Below are 18,100 nucleotides of genomic sequence, written 5' to 3'. Positions count from 1 at the left end.
CTGAACTAATAATAGTCTAAAAGGAGAGTAGGGAAGAAGAAATTAGCAAAAAAAAAGAAAAAAATGTATTAGAATTAAAGGGCATAAATTTTTATATAGAGTGTATACACCAAGTTTCAAATATGATGGATAAAAATAAAATTGTTAAAAAAAATATAGTTTTTAAGTTACATTATGAAATTATAGAACATGCAACATAAGAACCTTGTTGAGGTTTAGAGTAAGATAAAAATAATGCTGAAATTTGGAGTAAGATTTTTTTTAATTAAAAACTTTGAAAATACTCTTAACAAACCCATATATCATACCCGATATCTGTCAAGCACTGTTCTAATTGTTGTTCAGATGTTAACTCATTTAATTTTCCTAACTACCCTGTGAAAAAGGTACTGTTAAGGATATATGGGATTTGTTAATCAAGTAAATCTGTAAAATACTGGTCATGAGGCCGGGCATGGTGTTTCACTGAAACCTGTAATCCCTGCATTTTGGGAGCCCGAGGAGGGCGGATCACTTGAGGTTAGAAGTTTAAGACCAGCCTGGCCAACGTGGCAAAACCCTGTCTCTACTAAAAATACAAAAATCAGCCAGGCATCATGGCTGGTGCCTGTAATCCCAGCTACTTGTGAGGCTGAGGCAGGAGATTCGCTTGAACCTGGGAGGCGGAGGTTGCAGTAAGCCGAGATCGCACCACTGCACTCCAGCCTGGGTAACAGAATGAGACTCTGACTCAATAAAAAATACGTAAATAAAATACTGATTATGGAAAAGTGGTCTCATCATACACATGTAGGGAAAATAATACACCTCAATTTATATCAAAATTTTATCTCGTCCTTTTAAAACTCATATTTTCTATTTGTACTATAATATGTTCTTGGGATAACCTATTGGTCTTTGCATATGCTTTATAAATTGTAGGAGGTGTCTGCAATTATTTTTTGTTTTAGATCGCAAAAATTTGACAGCTACTCTTTCAGATTAAGAACCTACTTGTAGGCCAGGTGCAATGCCTCACACCTGTAATCCCAGCTCTTTGGGAGGACATGGCAGGTGAATTGCTTGAGTTCAGGAGTTTGAGATCAGTCTGGGCAACATGAACATGGCAAAACCACATCTCTACAAAAATGTAAAACTTAGCCAGGTGTGGTAGTGCACGCCTGTAGTCCCAGCTACTTGGGAGGCTAAACTGGAAGGATGGCTTAAGCCCTGAAGGCAGAGATTGCAATGAGCCAAAATCGTGCAACTGTACTCCAGCCCAGGTGGCAGAGCAGGACCCTGTCTCCAAAAAAAAAAAAAAATCTACTTGTAAAACCTGAACAGATATAGGAATATCTTATGAGAGTATTGCTGTCGTTTTAATATGATCAGTATTCTGGTGATAGTCATTTATCTTCTCATGTCCTATTCTAGGAATGTGGGAATGTGTCTAGAGAATCTGAACTTCACAGAGTCTCTATTTATTTAATTTATTTATTTTGAGACAGAGTCTCGCTATGTCACCTAGGCTGGAGTGCAGTGGCGTGATCTCATTTCACTGCAACCTCTGCCTCCCGAATCAAGTGATTCTCCTGACTCAGCTTCCTGAGTAGCACACGCTACCATGCCTGACTAGGTTTTTGTATTTTTAGTAGAGACGGGGTTTCACCATGTTGGTTAGGCTGGTCTCGATATCCTGACCTTGTGATCCGCCCGCCTTGGCCTCCCAAAGTGCTAGGATTACAGGTGTGAGCCACCATTCCCGGCCCACAGAGTCTCTTTTAAGGGGAAACCTGGTGTACCATGTGATTACTGCCAATTATCTGGTTGCATAAAAAAAAGGTTGATCATCTGGGGGGAAAAAAAAAGCAAAAACTCTGAGGTGGGGTACAGTGGCTCACCCCTGTAATCCCAGCACTTTGCGGGGGCCGAGGCAGGCAAATCACTTGAGGCCAGGAGTTTGAGACCAGCCTGGCCAACGTGGCAAAACCCCATCTCTACTAAAAATAGAAAAATTAGCCAAGTGTGGTGGCATGTGCCTATAGTCCCAGCTACTCAGGAGGTTGAAGCACAAGAATTGCTTGAACCCAGGAGGTAGAGGTTCCAATAAGCCAAGATGGTGCCACTGCACTCCAGCCTGGGTGACAGAACGAGACTCTATCTCAAAAGAAAAAAACAAAAACACAAAAAGTTAAATATACAAGCCTTCAAGAAGTTTGCTTCATATAAAGTTCTTAAAAAGCAACAAAGCCTGGGCAACACAGTAAACCCTATCTTCTTGTTTGTTTGTTTGTTTTTTTGTTTTGTTTTTTTTTTTGAGACAGGATCTCATTCTTTCACCCAGGCTGGAGTGCAGTGGCATGATCACAGCTCACTGCAGCCTTGACCTCCCCCAGGCTCAGGTGATCCTCTTACCTCAGCCTTCCTAGTAGCTGGGACTACAAGCACGCACTGCCACACCCAGTTAATTTTTTTGTATTTGTTGAAGACACAGGGTTTTGCTATATTGCCCGGGCTGGTCTTGAACTCCTGGGCTCAAGTAAGCCACAGTGCCCAGCCTCCGTTTCTCTCTCTCTCTCTCTCTCTCTCTCTCTCTCTTTCTCTCTCTCTCTCTCTCTCTCTCTCTCTCTCTTTCTCTCTCTCTCTCTCTCTCTCTCTCTCCCTCTCTCTCTCTCTCTCTCCCCTCTCCCTCTCTCTCTCGCTCTCTCTCTCTCTCACTGTCTCGCTCGCTCTCTCTCTTTTTTTAGTTTTTTGGAGACAGTCTTGCTCTGTCGCCCAGACTGGAGTGCAGTGGCGTGATCTCAACTCACTGCCATCTCCACCTCCCGGGCTCAAGCAATTCTCCTGCCTCAGCCTCCCAAGTAGCTGGGACTACAGGTGTGTGCCACCACACCTGGCAAATTTTTGTGTTAGTAGAGATGGGGTTTTACTGTGTTGCTCAGGCTGGTCTCAAACTCCTGAGCTCAATTGATCCACCCACCTTGGCCTCCCAAAGTGCTGGGATTACAGGCGTGAGCCACCGTGCCTTGCCCCCATTTCTTTAAGGAAAAAAATAAAGGCAACTAGAGGGTATAACCCACCCGAACAAAGGAGTATACCCAGAAAGAGGAAAATGAGACCTGGGAAACAGGAGAATCTGAAACCAGAGAGAACATTAGCTCTGTGGTGGACTAGGGAACCAGTAGTCCACACTGGAGCAGGAGGCCAAAAGTTACTAAGAAGGATGTCTGTGGTATTGATAGTTACTATGTGTGCTTGTCATTATTGAGAGGAGGTATACCAATCTGCAAGAAAGTTAAAAGAAAAGCTGAGTAACTGATGATGCATGGAGAGCTAAGCCATCAGAAACCCAAGGCAGTCATTAGGGGAAAACAAGGCACTATAGAAGAAAAGATATGAAATCATGGTGTCATAAGCGTGAATACTATCTACAGTCATACGACTGAGGTAATGAAAAATTGCAATATAACAGTATTGGAAAGATAGAGAAGGACACTTCCACAGTAGGAAGTCAGTAGAAAATGTGTGAAACAAAGATCAAGAAATAACTTTTGAAATAGTCTGAAATACAGAGGTAAATTTTAGAAGCAGCTATTAAAAAAAAAGTTGAAAGTGGATGCCTCTGGCTCACAGGAGGGCTGTGAGGCAGAGACTATGTTTTTCATTAAAAGTCTTGTATTTGACTTTTTAAACAGTATATGTGTATTACCTTGATGAACATTAAATTTTCTTAGTCTGAAAAACTATAGTTTTTATTCGCAGCCAGATTATAATGGCTTTTAATATACTAGTCTTAGCTACATAATTCTCAGGTATCAACTTGTTTAACAGTCTTAAAATGCCCTTTTTAAATGTTTGTTTTTCAGTTGCCTTGTTGAAGGGGATGCTAAAGAAGAAATACTGCAGCCACCGGAACCTCATCCAGTGCCACCCATCTTGACACCTTCTCCCCCTTCAGCTTTTCCAACAGTCACTACTGTGTGGCAGGACAATGATAGATACCATCCAAAGCCAGTGTTGCATATGGTTTCATCAGAACAACATTCAGCAGACCTCAACAGAAACTATAGTAAATCAACAGAACTTCCAGGGAAAAATGAATCAACAATTGAACAGATGGATAAAAAATTGGAACGAAATTTAAGTTTTGAGATTAAGAAGGTCCCTCTCCAAGAGGGACCAAAAAGTTTTGATGGGAACACACTTTTGAATAGGGGACATGCAATTAAAATTAAATCTGCTTCACCTTGTATAACTGATAAAATCTCTAAGCCGCAGGAATTAAGTTCAGATCTAAATGTCAGTGATACTTCTCAGAATTCTTGTGTGGACTGCAGTGTAACACAATCAAACAAAGTTTCAGTTACTCCACCAGAAGAATCCCAGAATTCAGACACACCTCCAAGGCCAGACCGCTTGCCTCTTGATGAGAAAGGACATGTAACGTGGTCATTTCATGGACCTGAAAATGCCATGCCCATACCTGATTTATCTGAAGGCAATTCCTCAGATATCAACTATCAAACTATGAAAACTGTGAGTTTAACACCAAGTCCTACCACACAAGTTGAAACACCTGATCTTGTGGATCATGATAACACTTCACCACTCTTCAGAACACCCCTCAGTTTTACTAATCCACTTCACTCTGATGACTCAGACTCAGATGAAAGAAACTCTGATGGTGCTGTGACCCAGAATAAAACTAATATTTCAACAGCAAGTGCCACAGTTTCTGCTGCCACTAGTACTGAAAGCATCTCTACTAGGAAAGTATTGCCAATGTCCATTGCTAGACATAATATAGCAGGAACAATACATTCAGGTGCTGAAAAAGGTAATATAGTGTCAAATACTTAAATGTCTTTACTATGTGCCGGTCACTGTTTTAAGTACTTTAGCTGTATTGATTTATTATGTTTTATTCCACACTATACCATAGAACCTACAGCAAAATCTGTCTTAGATACTAATTTTTTAATATAAGCTTTTAATTTATTGTTAACAATTTGGTCACGTTATATTACTGGGTTTTGTGTTTCTAAAGTATTTTAGTAGTTACAACTGGATAACTTATTTTCTTCTGTATTATAGATCTTAGTGTTTTTGTATCGGTCAAAAATTTATCTGACTGAATAATTAGAAATAATTCAGGGAAGAATCACTTAAAATAACAGTGGCAAAAATACTGTAGAATGTCTTGATTGGCCATATAATGTCACTCATGTTTCTCCTAAATATTTAGTTATTTTTTACTGTTCCTTTAACTACACATTACATTTTTTTGTTTGTTTTTACTATCTTCACAAATGCTTCCAAATATGGCTGCTTCCAACCCTGAGTTTAACCCAGGAACAATACTGCAAACTGCTCAATTCAGTAGTGAGTGGGCTATATGCATACCTACTCATCAAAGCTATTATTTAAAGAATTATTATTTTTTTAGCACTCTTAGCATTTCAAGACAATGCATGCACTCAGTTCCCAAAGTGTATTATTGCTTCTTGAAAACTCCTCTTTGATCTGCTGAAAGTAATGATGGCTACCATCTTAAACAGACCCTTAAGTTGAGAGTAAACGTATAAATTTGAAAGCTGTTTATTGATATATTATCAGTGGTCACTTACCTGTCAGTGAACTTTGGTAGTGACACATACAGACTGGTATGTATAATGTGCAGGCAAAATAAGTACTGTGACCTTGAAAGATTTTTTTTTTTTTTGAGACTTGCACTCAAAGATTTTTTTTTTTTTTTTTTTTTTTTGAGTCTTGCACTGTCACCCAGGCTGGAGTGCAGTGGCACGATCTCAGCTCACTGCAACCTCCGCCTCCCAGGTTCAAGCAATTCTCCTGCCTCATCCTCCCGAGTAGTTGGGAATACAGGCATGCGCCACCATGCCCAGCTAATTTTTTGTATTTTTAGTAGAGACAGCGTTTCACTGTGTTAGCCAGGATGGTTTCGATCTCCTGACCTCGTGATCTGCCCACCTCGGCCTCCCAAAGTGCTGGGATTACAGGCGCCCAGCCAGGTGACAGTGTTAAACTATTTGCTTAAATTACAGAATTCTCTTCTCTTGATTTGTCTTTGTTTTATATGAAGGTTCTTTAGAAGATAATGAATAGTATAATAGATATTACTTTACCAGTTTACCATAATTTTAAATTGCTAATGTCTTTTGTTCCTCAACTTCAGAATTTGAAATATAACTGCCCAGCTGTAACTATATAAGAAAATATGTAGATAAGAAATTTTCATTTTGGGCTTTTAGTATATCAAGCATGTGGTATTATACGTAGGAAGTTTTATTGTTTTTTTTAAAAAAACAAAAAACCATTACTGGAAATAGGATTTGGTGAGAGCCAGAAAGATGTATGATATGATATGCTCATTAAAAGTTACTACTACATGACGAGTCTGTTGGTGGCTCATGCCTGTAATCCCAGCACTTTGGGAGGCTGAGGTAGGAAGTTCACTTGAGCCCAGGAGTTCATAACCAGTCTGGGTGACATAATGACACCCAATCTCTACGAAAGTTAAAAAACTAGCCGGGTGTGGTGGTGCACACTTGTGGTCCCAGCTACTCTGGAGGCTGAGGTAGGAAGATCACTTGAGCCTAGGAGCTCAAGGCTGCAGTGAGCCATAATTGCGTCCCTGCACTCTGCCTGGACAACAGAGGGAGACCCTGTCTCAAAAAAAAAAAAAAGAGTAAGATATAGCTAAAAGCACCCTACTATGTGCCAGCTCATTTCTGTTTGTTTGATTTTGTATTTCAAAGCAAAAATCACTATACATGTGATTTCTGGTTTCTTTTTACTCAACCTTAACTATGTTATTGGTTTGATATTAACTGAAGATTTTCTTGTGTGTAAATGTTCTTTGTTGCAGCATAACTACAAGTAGTCTTATTTTTAATGTGTTGCCAAATATTTACCATATAGATTGTTTACTTTATAGATTGTTTATTTACCTTATAGATTATTATTTCCTTTGTAGATCATTATCTTATAGAACCATTGGCACCAGAATTAGAGTTTTGGGGGGTTGTTGGTCCTAGAACTTGTTAGTGAATTACAGTCATACATTTCTTAGTGGCAGGGATATGTTCTAAGAAAAATATGTCATTAGGCAATTTTGCCATTGTGTGAATGTCATACAATGTATTTACACAAGCCTAGATGGTATAGTATATACTACACATCTGGCCCATACGGTGTAACTTCTTGCTCCTGGGCTACAGACTTGTATAGCATATTACTATACTGAACAATTGTAACACAATGGTAAGTATTTGTGTATCTAAACGTAGAAAAGGTACAGTAAAAATGTGGTATCATAATCTTACAGGACCACTGTTGTTTATGCGGTCTTGTTGATGAAAACTTCGTTATGTAGTGCATGACTGTAATGGAATAATTTTGTATTGATACCTAAAAAAAAGTTTGCATAAGTTACTGCCTGACAAAAATTCTTAGCTATCAATTCTAATTTCAGTCTTGACTTAGGCCTCCTGAAAGATTTCTCAGATTCAACTACAGAAGGCCCCATACAGTGTATGATTTGCAAAAGCCTACGTAAAATATGCAATATCTGGTTGGATAACCTCTAAAACAAAAGTTTTTAACAGGAAAGGCAATCCAAAGTTCCAGGGAGAAACATGGCATTTGCAAAGCAAGGGCCACACTTAGAAAATAAAAGTTTTTAAGGGTGAGAACTGCCATGAGAGAAAAAGCACAGAGTTTCTGGAAGATAACTGATAGAAAAAGGGCTGAACTGCCCTTTTTGTTTTGTTCATTTAATTTAAGAAATGGTACCAGAATGCCAAGATTATGTGTCCCTTCCTTCCAACAGCCATCTCTTCACTGTGCGCTGTTAGTAGCAAGAGGGCAAGGAGACATATGGTGATGACTCAGACTACCACTGCTGGATAAGGTAGATAGTTCTTTAGTGGCAAGAGAGAGTTCTGGTACTCTTGGTAGATGTATCAAGTATTGGACCGGAACTCTTCTTTCAGGAGGACCCAGAAGCTGTATTTTCTTGTGTCTCCAGCTAACTAAATGTAGGAGGGGCAAAAGCCATCATACTCACCTCATGCATGTTGAAAATTGACAAGACCTATGCATAGCCAACAGGTGTGGTAAAATAGCAGAGTATCATGGCAGAACTGTGTGTTCATTTAAGAAAAATGGGCAAGGCTCAAGACAAAATAATATAGGACCGTCGCATTTCTTTTTCTTTATCCCACCCTCCCCAGCCTGAGAGTTCACACACAGAATTGTATCCTCATATTTTCTTTCTATGCCTCCAGTGAAAACTCAAAAGATCAAATACACTCATTTACCTTAAGCCATAATAAAGCTAACCAGTGAGGCTTACTTAATGCACTGTCTTTCCCAAGAGCTAATTTTGTTTTTGCTAGTGAAAAACCTGTATATAGCTTCAGTCAGCATTCTCAAAGTACAGCCATGTGCCACTGTACACAAAATCTTTAGCAATAAATAAATGAAGATTTTTTTAAAAACTTTAATAGCTGTATCTTTGTCTGTTTTGGAAAAATAACTAGTATTTCCAATGTTATTTCAGTTATTGCTGTTTAAGACATGACTGGGGTACACAGTTAAGTTTAAAATGAGTCAGATTTTAAAAGTGAATAGGACACATGTTACATAGTATGGCAAAAATCATGAAAGGTGTTAAGCAATTGAATCCTGTTTGGGAAACACTGGCTTAGGTGTTTCATAATGCAAATGACCAAAGCTTTCCTTTTTGGACACAAAGCATCATCAGTAAGCTCAGTAGAGAAGTCTCTTGCCAGCTGACTTCTCTACTGAAGATTCCCTTCAGGCTTGGAGAACTGAATGATGTCTGTAGAGTGGCAGGAAAGTCATGGGAGAGAGTCGTTTTCTGTATACAGTATCTTTGCTCAATAAGCATCAATTCTTCTTGATAATGAGTTGAGGGGAAAAGGTTTCTTGCATTTTTTTGCATTTTTAAAAACTGATCTAGATACTTGTGACAGGAATTTTTAGGATGTCAAGAAAGCTCTCTGATTTTGTTTAGATGACATGTTAATTTGTCTAAATTTTTATTTGTTTAATTTAGATGTTGATGTTAGTGAAGATTCACCTCCTCCCCTACCTGAAAGAACTCCTGAATCTTTTGTGTTAGCAAGTGAACATAGTGAGTGTCTCTTTTGCTTTTACATTTACTTCATATTCTAATAATAAACTCTGAAAAACATGCCTGATTTTAATCTATTAGCTATTGTGCTGCATAATTAAATTCAAAAACAAGTAAATTGATGTTGACATGCTTATAATTCTTTGTTTGAAAAATGCTTTTAAATGATATTTTTTACTTGCTAAGATCGATAGAAATTACTGCATTTATGTTAGATATCAGAATTCATTTAAATGTAATTATAGGCTGGGCATGGTGGCTCAAGCCTGTGATCCTAGCACTTTGGGAGGCCTGGGCGGGTGGATCACCTGAGGTCAGGAGTTGGAGACCAGCCTGGCCAACATGGTGAAACCCCGTCTCTACTAAAAATATAAAAATTAGCTGGGCACGGTGGCGGATGCCTATAATCTTAGCTACTTGAAAGGCTGAGGCAGGAGAATGACTTGAACCTGGGAGTTGGAGGTTGCAGTGAGCCGAGATTGCGCCATTGCATTCCAGCCTGGGTGAAGAGCAAGACTCCGTCTCAAAAAGTAAATAAATAAATGCAATTACAAAGCCAGGTGCAGTGGCTCATACCTGTAATCCCAGCACCTTGGGAGGCTGAGATGCACTGATCACCTGAGGTCAGGAGTTCAAGACCAGCCTGACCAACATGGAGAAACCCCATCTCTACTAAAAATACAAAATAAGCGGGGCATGGTGGCGCATTCCTGTAATCCCACCTACTTGGGAGACTGAGGCAGGAGAATTGCTTGAACCTGGGAGGTGGATATTGCAGTGAGCTGAGATCACACCATTGCACTCCAACCTGGGCAACAAGAGCGAAACTCCATCTCAAAAAAAAAAAAAAAAAAATGCAATTATAAGTGTATTTGCAATCTGGTATATTTTCATTCATTAAAAGTAGCACTTATTGGCTCACGCCTGTAATCCTGCCCCTTTGGGAGACTGAGGTGGGCAGATCACGAGGTCAGGAGATCGAGACCATCCTGGCTAACACGCTGAAACCCTGTCTCTACTAGAAATACAAAAAATCAGCTGTGCATGGTGGCATGCACCGGTAGTCCCAGCTGCTCGGCAGGCTGAGGCAGGAGAATTGCTTGAACCCGGGAGGCGGAGGTTGCAGTAAGCCAAGACCATGCCACTGCACTCCAGCCTGGGCGACAGAGCAAGACTCCATCTCAAAAAAAAAAAAAGTAGCACTTATTTACAAAAACATTAATTGCTTTCCTTAGGTTTAGGTCAGTAAACATTTCTGTTGGGTGGGCATCACTGGATTGGTGGTAACTGAAAGACATTTAACACCACTGGAGTAGACTGGGCACATTGGCTCATACCTGTAATCGCAGCACTTTGGGAGTCCAAGGCGCGAGGATTGCTTGAGCCTAAGAGTTTGAGACCAGCCTGGGCAACACAGTGATAACCTCCTCTCATCTAAAAATAAAATAACTATCCAGTTGTGGTGGTGGGCGCCTGTAATCCCAGCTGCTTCGGAGGCTGAGGCAGGAGAATTGCTTGAACCGAGGACGCAGAGGTTGCAGTGAGCTGAGACCACGCCATTGCATTCCAGCCTGGGCAACAAGAGCAAAAAACATCTCAAAAAATAATAATAATAACAAAAAATTAGCCAGGCGCAGTGGCATTTGCCTGTAGTCCTTGCTACTGAAGAGGCTGAAGAAGAAGGATTGCTTGATCCCTGGAGTTGGAGGCTGCAGTGAGCCATGATTGCACCACTGTACTCCAGTTGGGTAACAGAGTGAGACCCCGTCTGGGGAAGAAAAAAAAAAGACCACTGGCGTATCAGAACTGGGAGAAAGTGATGATACTTTAAAACATTGATAATATACTTCTCCCTATTAATCCTCTAAAAAAGAGTGCAGAAGCAGCTTGATTGTATTTACAGTGTCTCATGCTCAGTGGAGGTGCTCACTAGTCTAAGTACATTTTACCAATATATTAATTTTGACTGATTTTTCTTTTGTTTTGTTTTGTTTTCTTTTATTTATTTTTTATTTATTTATTTATTTTTTTGAGACGGAGTCTCGCTCTGTCGCCCCGGCTGGAGTACAGTGGCACGATCTCGGCTCACTGCAAGCTCCACCTCCCGGGTTCACGCCATTCTCCTCCCTCAGCCTCCCACGTAGCTGGGACTACAGGTGCCTGCCACCACACCTGGCTAATTTTTTTGTATTTTTTTTAGTAGAGACAGGGTTTCACCACGTTAGCCAGGATGGTCTCCATCTCCTGACCTCGTGATCCGCCCACCTCAGCCTCCTAAAGTGCTGGGATTACAGGTGTGAGCCACCACGCCCAGCCTCGTTTTGTTTTATTTTGAGATGGAGTTCCACTCTATCACTCAGGCTGGAGTGCAGTGGCACGATCTGGGCTCAAGCTGTTCTCCTGCCTCAGCCTCCTGAGTAGCTGCGATTAGAGGCATGCACCATCACTCCCAACTAATTTTTTTTTCTATTTTTTTTAATTAGAGATAGGGTCTCACCATGTTGGCCAGGCTGGTCTTGAACTCCTGACCTCAAGTGGTCTGCCTGCCTCGGCCTCCCAAAGTGAATTTTGACTGACTTTAAGATAAATGTTGAAGAGCCGAGCACAGTGGCTTAGGCCTGTGATCCCAGCACTTTGGGAGGCCAAGGCAGGTGGATCTCTGTTGCATGTTGCCCTAGGAGTTTGAGACCAGCCTGGGCAACATGGCAAAACCCTGTCTGTGTAAAATAAAAAATTAGCCAGGTGAGGTGGTATGCACCTATAGTCCCAGCTACTCAAGAAGCTGAGATGGGAAGATTGCCTGAGCCTGGGAGGTTGAGGCTGCAGTGAGCCGAGATTGTGCCTGGTCAACAGAGTGAGATCCTGTCTCAACAACTGAAAAGAATGTTGAAAACAATGAAGCGGTATACTTCACTTGTCTAAGTCTGTCACATTATCTGTAGATTAAGCAGTATACTTCACTTGTCTGTCACATTATCTGTAGACTATAATAAATTCTGATGACTGAATTTATTTACTTAGGTTTTGAAGGAAGGAAACATAAAAGAATGTTCTCGAATTAATAGAAACTACAATTTTTTTTTAGAAACTTCAGAAATATGCTTACCCAGAAACTACAAACTTTTTGTGGACGCGATAGTTTCTAAAATCTTTAGGATCTGTTTTTTGTATTTAATGCAAAGAAATTTCAAAAATTCAAGGTGTTAATAACGGTAAGATTTCATTTTTCTCAGATACACCTACAAGATCAGAATGGAGTGAACTTCAAAGTCAGGAACGATCTGAACAAAAAACGTCTGAAGTGAGTCCTTTTGGAATTGGAACAGTTATAGCTTAACATTTCTACTCTTGTTAACTAATCTTGCAGTTGTTGAAATAGCTGTCATCTTAAGATCGTTAAATATAGTTTGTAATTTTTGATCAGCATTTCTTATGCTAAGATTTCAGATGAAAAGCCCATATAAAAGGTAGGGTCTGAAATTTTTTAAAAGGGTAACCTGATCTACTTACAACTATCACTTTAAAGTATTGTTTTCTGAAGCTGTTTTTGAGATATGTAAATTATGTCATGTTTCAAATAATTTTGAAGCTATGAATGAAATAGGAGTTACTATTTTCAGGGTCCTAATTCTTTCTTACATTTCTAGATGCTTCCCATTATAACACTAGGCATATAGTCGCTTCTTTTTTTTTTCTGTCTACCTGCATTTCTTTGACATTCGAGAAATGTTTTGGCAATTAAATATTTTGAGGGCGTGGCATGGTGGCTCATGTCTGTAATCCCAGCACTTTGGGAGGCCAAGCAGAAGGATCACTTGAGCCCAGGAGTTCAAGACCATCCTGAGCAACATGGGGAGACCTTATCTCTACAAAAATTTTTAAAATTAGCCAGGCGTGGTGGCGCATGTCTGTGGTCCCAGCTTTTTGGGAGGCTGAGATGGGAGGATTTGCTTGGGCCCCAGAGGTCAAGGCTGCAGTGAGCCATGATCACACCACTGTACTCCAGCCTGAGTGACAGAGTGAGACCCTGTCTCAACAACAACAAATTTGTCCATAGGAGATAACATTTTTTATTAACATTAATACTTTTTATATTTTCTCCCACACTTTAATACCTCTGAAATTTGGCTACATCTTATATTTGGTTTTAAGACATGATGTAGTTTAATTGACATATAAAATACAATAATGATATAATTAGTAATAGTGGCTGGCAAAACACAGCTGTATGTTCCTTCATGCAGTAGCCCATGCTTTTCAGTGCTCATCCAGAAACATTTACTCCAAGTAGAAACAGCGTAACATTTAAAAATTTTAAGCCTAATTAAAAAACAATCGTTTGCTTTTCCTCTGATGTTGAAAATGATAGGCCTTGATTTCTTGGGATATATACCCATAACAGACCCAGCTTTCTATTATTTGTGTATAAAATGAATGTATTGTAATAGGTATTAAATGTCTTCCTCATAGGGCTTGATAACCTCTGAAAATGAGAAATGTGGTAAGTTGTTATATTTCTTTTTCCTTTTCACTATAGATTTTATTGATTAATTTCTACAAAATAACATGCTTCATAGTTCATGCTATTTAGTGATTTCTGTATGTGAAAATGTCTAGGACAACTCTTCTAGAAGCTTAATATTGTACTATAATTCTTCCAAGTTAATTATTACCACCAGATAGTAGTATTGATCTGGAAAATCATGGGAGCATTTACTATCAATAGTTACAGGCTAATGGGAAAGAGATTTTTTAAAAATATTTTTCTGTTTTTTATTTTGTTTTTAAAAACACCTAGAAGTTAGATCCCAACTTAAATAAATGCCCCAAATTTACCTACATGATGGAATTGGCTCTGTAGAAACCTATTGTTTTAGAAATCTTCCTTTTAGTACTTTTTCATTTATTTGTGAAGACCAATAAAATTGTGAAAGAATGAATGAATTGTAGTAGTTAACATCTTTTGTTACTAATTTTAAACATTGGTAATTAAAGAGTAAACTACAATCTAAACCACGTAAAACTTTAAAAGTAGAGTTACTAGGCCTGGCGTGGTGGCTCACACCTATAATCCCAGCACTTTGGGAGACCCAGGCAGGCAATCACCTGAGGTCAGGAGTTCGAAACCAGCCTTGAGCAACATGGTGAAACCCCGTCTCTGCTAAAAATAAAAAAATAGCTAGGCAACATGCCATCCGCCTGTAATCCCAGCTACTAGGGAGACTGAGGCTAGAGAATCCCTTGAACCCAGGAGGCGGAGGTTGCAGTGCACTGAGATTGCACTCCAACCTGGGCAACAAGAGGGAAACTCCGTCTCAAAAAAAAAAAAAAAAAGTAGAGTTATTTCAAGATGCAAATAGTTCATGAATTAACCCTGACCTTGTTGATTTTTTTTTTTTTTTTTTTTTTTTTTTTTTTTTTTTGAGACAGAGTCTTGCTCTGTCGCCCAGGCTGGAGTGCAGTGGTGCGATCTCGGCTCACTGCAAGCTCCGCCTCCCGGGTTCACACCATTCTCCTGCCTCAGCCTCCCGAGTAGCTGGGACTACAGGCTCCTGCCACCACGCCCGGCTAATTTTTTTGTATTTTTAGTAGAGATGGGGTTTCACCGTGTTAGCCAGGATGGTCTCGATCTCCTGACCTCGTGATCCGCCTGCCTCGGCCTCCCAAAGTGCTGGGATTACAGGCGTGAGCCACCGCGCCTGGCCTGACCTTTTTGATTTCTATACAAAGACATTTCAGTTGCAATTATTCCCTTAGAACATAGGCATATAGTATAGCTACCTTAAGGGAATGTAATATGTCAAGACCTAGATTTATGAAATAAGAATAACGAGAATCCTCACATTGCAGAAGTACTCACTGCAGATTTCTGTGTGACCACAGTAATACCTGACATGATTTTCTGTGCTCACTACACTTGTATTTATATTGTTCTTGACCTGTAAAATTATGGTGCCCAGGAGAGAAAATTTTCTCTTTTCATGCCTGCCAACATTTAAAAAATTAAAGAGTTTTATATATATGATGCTACAAAGGATGGTGATTAACAAAGGCTTTGTGTTGCTATTTAGATCATCCAGCGGGAGGTATTCACTACGAGATGTGCACAGAATGTCCACCTACTTTCAGTGACAAGAGAGAACAAATATCAGAAAATCCAACAGAAGCCACAGATATTGGTGATTTGTTTAATAAATAATTTTTAGTAAGTAGTTAACACTGGCAGGAATGAGAAAAGCTCATTTGCCATTGTGAAATGACACTTGCCAAGAATAAAACATGATTTTCCAAAGTTGCTTGGACTAGTCATGAAATAAATGAAATACTTAATTCTATTTCACATTGAGATTAAAAACTAAAATAGAAAACTGCAATATATAAAAAAATCTTTTGTGTTGGAAAGCCTAAATTATCATGGATGTTTTTCTTACATTGTGATAAAATTGGTTTTATTTCCAGCGTAAGATTTTTAAAAGAAGCAATCATTTTCAGTTACTCCAAATAAATTTACAATTGTTTTGCATTTACCAAGTTTTGTTTGACTTAAATTCTAAATTCCCTTGTGGAAATTTATTTGTTCCAGAAAATGAGAATGTCTGTGGACATGGTTTTTAGTAGTTTGAAAGTATTTCTGAACACTGACTAGTTATTATGGTGTTTTCACTGTAGGTTTTGGTAATCGATGTGGAAAACCCAAAGGACCAAGAGATCCACCTTCAGAATGGACATGATTCAGGGAGCTAAAAGACACTTTAAGTTATACTGGAAAATCAGGTGCCACTGAAAGCCAGATTTATAGTATTCCATCTTTAATATGTGGGACTAACAGCAGTGTAGATTGTTACCTTAATATTTTTTGCTGGGACCATCTACCTGCCTTATACTACACTTAGGAAAAAGTATTACATATGGTTTATTTTGAAACTTCAAGTATTATTGCCTTAATGTCTCTTAACCCTGTTACACGCTGCTTGTAGACCTGTTAATGTAGTAATACTTTTATGATATATTGAGTTTAAGGACTACTCTTTTTCTGTTTTATCATGTATGCATTATTTTGTATATGTACAGGGCAAGTAGGTATATAATTTGATAAAGTTGCAATTGAAATATTATTAACAGAAGATGTAAGAAATTTCTGCATGGTCTAAATCTTTGTGTACTTTATTTGTAAATTATTTGCCCTGGAGTTTTAGAAAATAGTTTCTGAATTTTAAACTTGCTGGATTCATGCAGCCAGCTTTGCAGGTTATCAGAGATCAAAGATTGTAATAATAATACATTTTGTAAATTGTAAGCAAAAAGTTATTTTTATATTATATACGGTCTAATTGTTCATCCTAATTGTTCTTGTTTTCATCTAGTCAGAGATTCAGTAAGTGCCTTGGAACAATATTGAATTCTCTTAGCTTGTGTGTGTTTCTTTAATATTTGAACTCAACTGGGATTAGAAGACTATCAAAATACATGTATGTTTCCGGATATTTGACCTGTCATTAAAAAAGACAAACAATTTTACAGTGCCTACTTGTTGCCTTGGCTTTTCATTTCTCATTCCTAGGAAATTAGACCTAACTATCAGCCTTCTTGCTAGCTCAGTCTTGGTATGAAATGAATGTGAATGGGGTTTAATTTCTTTTTTTTTTTTCTTTTTTTAGACAGAGTATTGCTCTGTCACCCAGGCTGGAGTACAGTGGTACCATCTTGGCTCACTGCAACCTCCACTTCCCAGGTTCAAGTGATTCTCCTGTCTCAGCCTCCCAAGTAGCCTGCCACGACGCCCAGCTAATTTTTGTATTTTCAGTAGAGACGGTTTCACCATGTTGGCCAGGCTGATCTCAAACTCCTGAACGCAGGTGATCCACCTACCTTGGCCTCTCAAAATGCTGGGATTACAGGCATGAGTCACCATGTCAGGCCTAATCTCTTAATTAAGGAATGGAGAGTACCTTCTGCAAAAAACATGGCTCTGCCGATTCTAAGTATTTATTGACCCTAGGCATTCCTCATCCTTATCATTATTAGCCCACCAAAGTCCTAGTAGAGAGCCCAACAGAGGGGGCCAGACCAGGTGGCTCACGCCTGTAATTCTACCCCTTTGGGAGGCCAAGGCAGGCAGATCACTTGAGGTCAGGAGTTCAAGACCAGTCTGGCCAACATGGTGAAACCCCATCTCTACTAAAATTACAAAAAAATTAGCTGGGCATGGTGGCACATGCCTGGAATCCCAGCTACTCAGGAGGCTGAGGCAGGAGAATTGCTTGAACCAAGGAGATGGAGGTTGCAGTGAGCTGAGATTGCACCACTGCACTCTAGCTTGGGCAACAGAGCGAGACTACATCTCAAAAAAAAAAGAAAAGAAAACCAAACCAAGGGGATGTTGAGAACAGGAACTGGTTTCTTCTCATCCCATGACTGGAGCACAGATTCCATTCCTCAATACTAAGTCTGAATTTTGACAATCGTAGATTGGAATTGTTGGATATCTGTATTTTCCCTCTGCATGCAAAAGATTGAAGAAATTGTGAAACTAAAGTACATGGAAAACCTTATATGAGTAGAAGGGGGATTGTTGTGGAGGAGAAAGTAATACTACAATTTCATGTTAAATTTGTTTTAAAGCTAACTGGTCTTCATGTTGATCCTTAAGGATTTTTTTTTTTTTTTTTTGAGACGGAACTTTGCTCTTGTTGCCCAGGCTGGAGTGCAATGGTGCAATCTCGGCTCACTGTATCCTCTGCCTCCTGGGTTCAAGCAGTTCTCCTGCCTCAGCCTCCTTAGTAGCTGGGCTTCCAGGTACCCACCACCAAGCCCAGCTAATTATTTTTGTATTTTTAGTAGAGACAGTGTTTTGCCATGTTGGCCAGGCTGGTCTCGAACTCCTGACCTCAGATGATCTGCCCGCCTCAGCCTCCGAAAGTGCTGGGATTACAGCCGTGAGCC

General features: G+C 39.5%; 1 protein-coding gene across 2 annotated transcripts in view; it reads left to right on the top strand.

Annotated features, from left to right (window-relative positions):
• The window catches only part of PTPN12 (protein tyrosine phosphatase non-receptor type 12), a 103,906-nt gene extending 87,225 nt beyond the window's left edge, over nt 1–16,681 (top strand). The window contains exons 13-18 of one of the 2 annotated variants that reach the window (XM_012512322.2): nt 3,846–4,816; nt 9,080–9,157; nt 12,391–12,458; nt 13,628–13,658; nt 15,229–15,336; nt 15,827–16,681. In XM_012512322.2, the coding sequence (XP_012367776.2) occupies nt 3,846–4,816; nt 9,080–9,157; nt 12,391–12,458; nt 13,628–13,658; nt 15,229–15,336; nt 15,827–15,888 (1,318 nt within the window). In that variant the 3' untranslated portion in view covers nt 15,889–16,681. Of the gene's footprint in view, nt 1–3,845; nt 4,817–9,079; nt 9,158–12,390; nt 12,459–13,627; nt 13,659–15,228; nt 15,363–15,826 lie in introns of both variants that reach the window. The other variant, XM_030825698.1, reaches the window with a different exon arrangement.
• Nucleotides 16,682–18,100: the final 1,419 nt, after the last annotated feature.

This window comes from Nomascus leucogenys, chromosome 13 (genome assembly GCF_006542625.1).
Source record: "Nomascus leucogenys isolate Asia chromosome 13, Asia_NLE_v1, whole genome shotgun sequence".
Lineage (NCBI taxonomy): Eukaryota > Metazoa > Chordata > Mammalia > Primates > Hylobatidae > Nomascus > Nomascus leucogenys.
This window is presented reverse-complemented; position numbering and strand designations above follow the sequence as displayed.